At 43.0% G+C, this 9,820-nt stretch overlaps 1 protein-coding gene across 1 annotated transcript; it reads left to right on the top strand.

Annotated features, from left to right (window-relative positions):
- The first annotated feature begins 5,135 nt into the window (after nucleotides 1–5,135).
- On the top strand, nucleotides 5,136–9,401 carry rbm45 (RNA binding motif protein 45). Its single transcript, XM_039014020.1, has 10 exons — nucleotides 5,136–5,675; nucleotides 6,880–7,002; nucleotides 7,088–7,214; nucleotides 7,308–7,427; nucleotides 7,526–7,699; nucleotides 7,792–7,921; nucleotides 8,059–8,158; nucleotides 8,293–8,456; nucleotides 8,698–8,906; nucleotides 9,161–9,401. Exons 1-9 carry the CDS (start codon nucleotides 5,406–5,408, stop codon nucleotides 8,888–8,890), a joined length of 1,401 nt encoding a protein of 466 aa, XP_038869948.1. The 5' UTR covers nucleotides 5,136–5,405; the 3' UTR covers nucleotides 8,891–8,906; nucleotides 9,161–9,401.
- The last annotated feature ends 419 nt before the right edge of the window (nucleotides 9,402–9,820 follow it).

Here is a 9,820-nt window from a genome sequence, read left to right as displayed (position 1 = left end):
CAGACTGGCCAGTCACATGCTCTATCATCACTATGACGAACACAGCTGTTTTGCATTCAAGCCCTAGATGGAGTTGAGAACATGATGTAGGCCTACTACACAAATGGAAATAGCATACACAACATTTCAGTGGAAATGCCGTTGTTGTTGTTAGTATTCACACTACACCACAACAAATATGTCTATATTCCTCTTGGACTACATTTTTATTTTTTTATACCACTAATCATCATTGGAAAGATCAGACAACAGTTGGAATGTTCAAGATTGTTGTGGGGAATTCCACTATCTTTCATTGTCAAGAGGGTTTGTTGCATCCCTGTGTAACAGTATAACTTTAAACCGTCCCCTCGCCCCGACACGGGCGCGAACCAGGGACCCTCTGCACACATCAACAACAGTCACCCACGAAGCGTCGTTACCCATCGCTCCACAAAAGCCGCGGCCCTTGCAGAGCAAGGGGCAACACTACATCTAGGTTTCAGAGCAAGTGACGTAACTGATTGAAACGCTACTAGCGCGTACCCGCTAACTAGCTAGCTCACATCCGTTACACCTGTAACCATACATGTCGATGCAACAAACCCTCTAACACCAGGTAGTTATTTTGAGAAGAAGATATAGCTACACATAGCTAGCCAAAGTATATAGTGTAACGACCCTGGGTTTATAAGCGCGGAAATCGACTCTGCCGCACGAGCATGCTTTTGCGGCACAGTCGATAGCGCGCCGGACCTCGGGCTAGAAGGTCGAGGGTCCGAGACCTGCTCCATGCTGTTTCATTACATTTGTGTCAGAAGTGGGATCCCACTTATAAACCCAGGGTCATTACAATACTATACCAGAGAGGAAGAGGCGAAGCATATGGAGAAAAAGATGGCGAAGTGGATTCTGAATCTAATGGCGGTATTATCAAGGAGAATTGTAGTATTGTCCAAAAGAATGGAAAACGGAGCAAAGTAGTGTACAGTGATGAGAATGTCACTTCGTATCTTGTTGGAGTACGGTTTATTAACGAGAAGCAGCTGATCGAATTACCAATCTTGAGGAATCCATTTGAGATATCCAAACTGGTGGAGAGAGTTCTGGGTAGAGTGAAGGCTGTGAGGATCACGAGAGGCAGGCAAAGGGAGCACCCCACTATCCACGTCGACAGGACAGCAGTGGAGAAGGTGGACAGTTATAAGTTCCTCGGTGTACATATCACCGACAAAACTGAAATGGTCCACGCACACAGACAGTGTGGTGAAGAAGCTGCAACAGCACCTCTTCAACCTCAAGAGGCTGAAAAAAATGTGGCTTGTCACCGAAAACCCTCACTAACTTTTACAGGTGCACAATTGAGAGCATCCTGTAATGAAGTCATTCCTATTTCTGACGCAGATCACGCTGAAAGTCCTGCCTCTCCCATCTCCTCATTGGTTTATAGAAGCAGGTACCCACATGCCATCTCCCCATTGGTTTATAGAAGCAGGTACCCACGTGCCATCTCCTCATTGGTTTATAGAAGCAGGTAATTGGGTGATTGGGTGATTGAAAGACGAAATGTTTTGCCTGTTTTCGTGGTAATACTATGAAAATGTAGATGCCAATCACCATATAAATTCAAAGATGAAAAAGCCTGGAAGGCGGGGAGAAGACTAGAAACGATTCGGTTGACCGGTTTATGTGTGGATTAATTTTTGGAGTAGAGGACCTTGTGCATTTCAGGTAAAATAACAACTTAATGTTTATGTCCCAAGACAAATTAGCTAGCAACTGCAAGCTAGCTAAATAGGACAAATTAGCTAGCAAGTGCAAGCACACTAGCTAAATTGCCATACATGTTTAATGCTTTTCGACCTGTCCCCAAATGAATGTCATTGTGTCGTGATCGCGTTTGGTGTAGGAGGACAAAATAAATGTATGCGCGCAGCCGGTTTGGGTTCCATGTTAGGCCGTATCACCGGCTGGTACGGCAGCTGCACTGCCCACAACCGCAGGGCTCTCCAGAGGGTTTTGCAGTCTGCACAACGCATCACCGGGGGGCAAACTACATGCCCTCCAGGACACCTACAACACCCGATGTCACAGGAAGGCAAAAAAGATCATCAAGGACAATAACCACCAATAACCGCCTGTTCACCCCGCTTCCATCCAGAAGGCGAGGTCAGTACAGGTGCATCAAAGCTAGGACAGAGAGGTTGAAAAACAGCTTCTATGTCAAGTCCATCAGATTGTTAAACACCCACCACTAGCACAGAGAGGTGACTGCCTACCTACAGACTTGATATCATTGGCCACTTTAATAAATGGAACACTAGTCACTTTAATAATGACACATTAAGAATGTTTACGTATCTCGCATTACTCATCTCATGTATATACTGTATCCTTCAATATCTATTCTTTACTATCTATTGCATCTTAGCCGTTCTGTCACTGCTTATCCATATATTTTATACTTATATAGTCTCATCCCAGTCCTTTACTAGATTGTGTGTATTAGGTTTTGTTGTGGAATTTGTTAGATATTAGATTTTGGTGTGGAATTGTTAAATATGACCTGTTAGATACTGCTGCACTGTCAGATCTAGAAGCATAAACATTTCGCTACACTCACAATAACATCTGCTAACCATGTGTATGTGACCAATAAAATGTTATTTTATTTAGATTTTTTTCTACTTCTACGGATCAGAAGAAACGTGTGTGTGTCTCACACGATTTTATAAGTTTGAAGTGTCGTGTGTGTCTCTTAGGAACAGGGCACCCCTCAAGGGGCTTATATCTGGCGTCTTGTGGGAAGTGGATGTTGAAGAGATTTTAAAATATTCCTGGAGTGATTGATGCACGTCAGATGAATCGTGTGGTTAATGAAGAAAAGGTGAAGAGTCTATCTGTTCTTTAGTGAGAACAGAGCATTTATCCCAAGACCAATGCAGTGTGATCATTGTAAAGCTTTTGGTCATGTTTCAAGTGTTTGCAGAAGGGAGAAGCTGAGATGTCCAAGTTGTGTAAAAGATCACATATGTTATAAAAGTGATGAAAATGTGACATGTTGCAATTGTGGTGGGAACCATGAAGGTCCAGGAAGATCGAAATAATTGTGGACACGGCAGAGCGGTTACATGGAATATTGTCACAAGCCGTACCACCCTCTCAGGTTTATTTTTTTGAGTCAACTACTCACCACATTTTATACACTGCAGTCCTAGCTAGCTGTAGCTTATGCTTTCAGTACTAGATTAATTATCTGATCCTTTGATTGGGTGGACAACATGTCAGTTCATGCTGCAAGGGCTCTGATAGACTGGAGGATGTCCTCCGGAAGTTGTCATAATTACTGTGTAAGTCTATGGAAAGGGGTGAGAACCATAAGCCTCCTAGGTTTTGTATTGAAGTCAATGTTCCCCAGAGGAGGATGGAAACTAGCTGTCCTCCGGCTACACCATGGTGCTACCCTACAGAGTGCTGGTGAGGCTACTGTAGACCTTCATTGCAAAATGTGTTTTCAGTCATTTGGTGACGTGATTATATTTAGTATAGTTTTATCTAAAAGGGATAACTTTATAAATGTTTTACAATTTTCCTCCTCTGAGGAGCCTCCACTGGTACGCACCCATCCACATCGAAGGGGCCGTAGTGGAGAGGGTCAAAAGTTTTAAGATCCTCGGCGTGCACATCACTGACGACCTGAAACGCTCCCTTCACACAGAGGGTGTGGTGAAGAAGTTTTGGGTTTGCCACAATACCAGTATCGCCATACTCGGAAGAATCGTGGAAAGGAAACAAAACATTTAATTTCTTGAACATTTTTTGAAATAAACAGCATTATGTTGTCACATTTGTTTATTTTAGAAGCTATAACACCCAAAATTTTACATAAGTAGGTTTTTATAGGACCATAGTTTCGTCTAATTCGTGTTTTATTTTTTGCCATGGAAAGTCTGGTATCGTAGTATTGCAATATTGGTATCGTGACAACCCTACAAGGCAGGAGGTTGAAGAAATTCAGTTTGGCCCCTAAGACCCTTACAAACTTCTACAGATGCACCATTGAGAGCATCCTGTTGGGCTGTATCACCACCTGGTACAGCAATTGCAACGTCCACAACCGCAATGCTCTTGAGAGGGTGATGGGGTCTTCCCAACGCCTGCCCTCCAGGACATCTACATTACCCAGTGTCACAGAAAGGCCAAGGAAATCATCTAGAACAGAGTTGAGTTTGGGGGTGTTTCTGTGTGTGGCCACTGCTCATGCTCTCAAAATATTGGCGCTCTGAGAAGTTTTCTGAGGTGACCAGGACGATGGTGACCAGGACGACCAGGACGATGTGCCAGCACAGAGGGATAGGCCAACGAGTGATATATGCTTCAGTAAGGTTCGCTTCTTAGCATTTATGGAAATGGTTATCAACTGTACCGCAGAAATGTAACGTAAATCACAGAAATAGATGTTGTTGTTGTGGCAGTTGCAGAGAAGTATTTGGGCGTACGAGATTTGACTCCAGAAGAGTTATAGGGTGTGCATTTCGCTACACCACAAGCATTTCGCAACACCCGCAATAACATCTGCTAAACATGTGTATGTGACCAATAAAATGTCATTTGATTTGAAAGTATAATGCATTTATAGTATAGTCCAGTTAGGGGGCTGTATTGCATCATATCGGATGCCAACCTCTGTTAAACTCAAAAGAAGAAGGAAACGCTTGCTTGTAGTCCTAAAGCTCGCAAATGAGTTACCTCTGGTTCGTTCAGCCACCCCATGTGAAAAAAAAGTATGTCTAAGTAGGCTTTTGGAATAAAGGTTTAGGAGATCTTACGTTTTGTTCTGTAAGATAATAGCAGTCAGTTAACATGACCTTTATGAATTATGAAGCCTTTGTGGTTCATGTGATTTTTTTAATAACATAAATTCTTCAACTTTCACAAAATGTGACGTTAGCTGATGAAGATTATCTCATAGAGCAGAACGTATACGATCTAAGTCTGTGTTTATCCAAAAACCCTACCAAAATGCCATGGGCATTGTCCAACGATCCATAGCGGAGTTAGTGCCTACAAAAAGACGCCATTACTATTTATCTCTGTCTAACCAATCAGGTGGTTGTTCGACGAAACGAATCTTTGGACGTCATTGATCACGTGCTTCTTCCTGAAAAGGAGATACAGGCGTTTGTACGTTGCTGCGATTTCGACGCATTCCTCTGAGTTTCAGTATCAAACGTAACATCACTAGCTACTATATATCCGATATAGAAAATATACAATTAGTTGTTGTTGTTTTTAAACGGTGGTAGACAGAGCAAGTGAAACCGTAACTATCGATAACTATTTACGGATCATCGTCGACGCCACTTCGCAAGTGTGTGTCTTGTTAGCTAACGTTAGCTTAGCAAGATAGTTTTCAGGGTGGTAAAATGGAGGATGCATTTAGGCCGTCGACGGATCTCGATGATCCACCAAATAGTCGCTTGTTTCTAGTTACAAGTAAGTCCATCACCGAGGACATGATCCGGGAACAGTTTTCTCTTTTTGGAGAAATTCAGGACGTTTGGGTAGTCAAAGACAAGCAGACAAAGGAGTCAAAAGGAGTGTCCTTTGTGAAATTTACTAAATCGTCCGAGGCATGTACGGCTATGGAAGAAATGCATGGAAAATGCTTGGTCGAAGGAACCAAACCAATCAAGGTATGTACTCTGGCTGTGGTTTTATTAATGCGTAGTGCCCTCAGTGACTTTGCTCATTTTTATTAACACTATTGTAGCTAGTGCTTCTTCATTTGGTTTTCCGGCAGATTTGTGTAGTATCAGGCTGGGTGAAGGAGTTAGGCCTACCTATGGCTGCCTTTCGAAGTTCGGAAAGTGCCTTGCACATTTTGTTCATCCAAAAAAGGGACATGGGGTGGGGTAAGAAATTGCACCAGCATCTTATCCCTAGACAGATTACAGATTGTCTTTTATATTGACAAGATAGTCGATTGACCACTATTGGAAATGCATGTCTTTTAAGATGGGGGGGGGGGGGTCAGTTGGGACCATTCTAGCCAATGAGGGCAGATAAGCGTGTGAACAGGCCATGGGGATGGAGGACTCATTTTTGTGTCTGACAGTATGGGCAGCGCCATTGGGGCTATATTTGTTTTAAAGTACTCAATTTTCTTCTTCATTGGCGAATTGCACCCAGCTCATAGGAATTCCCACCCAGTTGACTACTTTAAAATGGTGGATGCTGTCAAATGTGCCGAATACAACAGGTGTAGACATTTCAGTGAAATGTTTACTTACAAGCCCTTAACCAACAATGCAGTTAAGAAAAGTAGGCTTTAAAAGTATTTACTAAAATATGTTAAAACGGGTTATATCCATGATGAGTCTTATATCCAGCCCTCTGACAACAGGCACAACTCCCAATATATATATATTTTTTTTCCAAAGATGAAATACCACGTGCAACCAGAAGGACCCAACCGGGTCTCCTCAGTCTGGCGCTCGCCACCTTATCTGCGTTGCACCAAGTGGTGTGCATGATATACACCAGGGATTCTCCTTTCAATGGCACTCTGCTCTGGAGATCACACCATGAGAGTGCTCATAATGCGTAGTGCCTTCTCCCTCTGGGATGAAGACAGACACACAAGTCCACTTCTAGATACTTTGACTGACTTGACAGAACCCAACTCCTTCACCCAGCTTTATACTGCAAACGGATTGGCCAAAAGGCATGAATCATAATCTCACTGGGCCAGAGTAATCTCAGTCATTTTCCTGATCGTTGGGGTGCGGCTCGTAACTTTACTTCACCGGTCGGCGTAGGTTCTTTCTCTTCTGTCAGGTTTGGGGTGTGTGTATTTTTATATATTGATTTATCATGCTAAGTTATCTCTTCTGCCAGGTGTTTATTGCCCAGGCGAGGTCCTCCGGAAGCCACCGCGACGTGGAGGATGAGGAGCTCACCAGAATATTTGTGATGATTCCCAAAACCTTTACAGAGGACGACTTGAAAGAAACATTCAAGGTAGTTCATCACCCTCGATCATGTTGTATTTGGCTGGTAAACCGTATTGGAATTGCCTGTGCTTATCACTCATTTGTTCTCACAGGAATATGGTGACATTGAGTATTGCATCATCGTAAAGAATAAAACCACAGGAGAAAGTAAGGGCCTGGGGTATGTGAGATATCACAAACCCTCACAGGCAGCCACCGCCATAGAGAACTGTGAGAAGAGTAAGTTGTCTCTTTTTGTTCATATCACATGTCTGTGAAACCCCAAACTATCAATCTAGTAATCCATGTTTGTGTCGTTTTTGTTTACAACAGCATATAGGGCCATTCTTGCAGAGCCGAGGAACAAAACGCCAGCCCCAGACAACGACTACTTTAGCCCTGCCAGAGCAGAGCATGTCCAGGGTGACCCAGGAATGACTTCCTATCCATTTGGTATGTACCTGCCATTGGTGTGATTAGGCCTACAATTTCTACATACCCATGATTGTTTTTCCGCAAATGCTAAGCCATTCTATTTCCTCCCATTGAAGTGGACTCTGGTTTTCATACCAGGGGAGACATGCGGGGCACAGACATCATCACCAGGTGCTTAATGGTGTCATCAAGGGCGAGCATCACACAAGATCAAGTCTATAGCCTCTTTGACCTGATCCCGGGGATGGATTATTGCGAGATGCAGCAGGATTCATATGGTTTCAGCACAGGTAGCCACAAAACACACAGTTACTCCCTCAGATGCAACACCTGATGTATTGCATAGGAATTGGTGGCTAGTAGTTTTTTTTTACCCTTTCAGGGCAAGCTATGATTCGCTACAACAACCTTGGATCAGCTGTCTATGCGAAAAACAAACTGGATGGCTTTGAGTACCCTCCTGGGAACCGGCTAGTAGTCACTCACATTGATGATGGGCAGGACAGAAGAAGGTAGGATGAAATTTAACTTCATGGTATTGTACATCAAATCTAATTTTATTTGTCACATACAAATGTTTAGCAGATGTTATTGCGGGTGTGGTAGGTCGTTGTTGTTAGGTCCTTATTTACCCTCTTGTTGTCTTCAGCCCAGTGGGAAGGATGGCCATGCAGCTGGTAGCAGCCCAGATGATGTCTATCGTGTGCAATGCTCCTACTGGCCCACCACCACTTAGGAAGACGAGCACTGTAAGTTACTGACTTGGCTAACCTTGAGGGAAAGAGGCCTTTTCTAGTACTTTCGAGAGCTAACCAAGATATTAAAAAAAACTACTACATGATGATTGAACTTCCTAACAAACTTTATGATATGTCTTTGTCAGGGCTATCCATCACCCGCTGTTCCTCAGAGCCCCCGGGTACAGACAGATGTTGCCCTCCCACCTCTCCAGAAGTTGGCCCCCTCAGACAGCCGGGTGAAAGAACGCCTATTTGTGGTCTTCAAACCTTTGCCTCTGCCCATGGATGTGCTTGAAGATGTGTTCTGGTATGAGATACCATTATTGTCATCAATACACTGTTTATTAACACTTATTACTGATAAAGTCTTTAAACTAACAACAGTTTATAAAATACTTTTAATTGTTTATAAAGTTTTCCGTACTGTGCTACTGTTCCCTTTTTAACTTTGGGCTAGAGGGATAGTTGCGATCTTGTGTGAGTATTGCTGATTGGGGGGAGGTCAAAATTCCTGCCGATCAGTTATTCCCCTCTCTCTGTTTCTACAGCCGTTTTGGCTCTCTGGTTGAGGTTTTCCTTGTGCCTGGACGGAATGTGGGCTACATGAAGTACGCAGAGAGAAAGAGTGCAGATGATGCCATGGCGACCCTACATGGTCAAATGGTGAATGGCGTTAAAATGAAGGTGATGCGGGCTGACCCGCCCAAAGAGGAGTCTCACAAACGTCAACGCACCTATTAGGGGGACACAGAACAAGGTAAGTGTCTCCAAGGGTTAAGACTAAATTCTGTAGCGATCAATGACAGCGAGTGTCCACAAGCTGTTTTTTTCCTTTATACATACTTGAATTACCAGAGACGTATGTTGAGTTACCAGCAGACATAAGGTAAGTACATAGCAGGACTAAACAATATACTTTTTTTTTCTCTTAACCTGACTCTGGGCAACACATTAGGAGAGACCAACACAGTTTAATGCATATTTAAAGTGCTGATGTTTTTGTTCCTACAGAGATGACCTAAGTGACATGACCTCCAACATGACTGAACCGACATAAATGATGACAGGACCAAATTACGACCACACTACGGACAGTGATCTCTGTACCTTACTTTGATGTTTCTTTGTACTAACGCTGAAGGTGATGACAGTGGTGGTCCTTTTCTCCTCAAGATTGATATTTTGATGTTAAGGAAGAGTTTGAATCTGCATTGGTCCTAATATGTTATCAATAAAAAAAACACCCAATGCATTTTGTGTGTGAATTTATTTTTGGTTTTAATGAGTGTCAAATATTGTAGTTTTTCCTCAATGTTATTAGCAGACTAGATTTGTTGTATTATGCCCACGTTTTGTATTTTCTTAATGTAGCCTACTTGTTGTTTCCAGTGGGCTGAAGGGCATAACAGGACCGCAAATTCAGAATGTTGCTGGAGAGCAAATTCAGAATGTTGCTGGAGAGCAAATTCAGAATGTTGCTGGAGAGCAAATTCAGAATGTTGCTGGAGAGCAAATTCAGAATGTTGCTGGAGAGCAAATTCAGAATGTTGCTGGAGAGCAAATTCAGAATGTTGCTGGAGAGCAAATTCAGAATGTTGCTGGAGAGCAAATTCAGAATGTTGCTGGAGAGCAAATTCAGAATGTTGCTGGAGAGCAAATTCTGAATGTTGC

Source organism: Salvelinus namaycush, chromosome 19, assembly GCF_016432855.1.
Source record: "Salvelinus namaycush isolate Seneca chromosome 19, SaNama_1.0, whole genome shotgun sequence".
Lineage (NCBI taxonomy): Eukaryota > Metazoa > Chordata > Actinopteri > Salmoniformes > Salmonidae > Salvelinus > Salvelinus namaycush.
Note: the sequence above shows the minus strand (reverse complement) of the source record. Positions and strands in the feature narration are given on the sequence as shown.

What these genes read in the sequence shown, in the direction of transcription:
- rbm45 (XM_039014020.1), top strand. Translation starts at nt 5,406, where the DNA reads ATGGAGGATGCATTTAGGCCGTCGACGGATCTCGATGATCCACCAAAT. An exon ending in CATAGAGAACTGTGAGAAGA is followed by an intron (nt 7,215 to 7,307) that starts GTAAGTTGTCTC and finishes TGTTTACAACAG; the next exon opens with CATATAGGGCCATTCTTGCA. An exon ending in AATGACTTCCTATCCATTTG is followed by an intron (nt 7,428 to 7,525) that starts GTATGTACCTGC and finishes CTCCCATTGAAG; the next exon opens with TGGACTCTGGTTTTCATACC.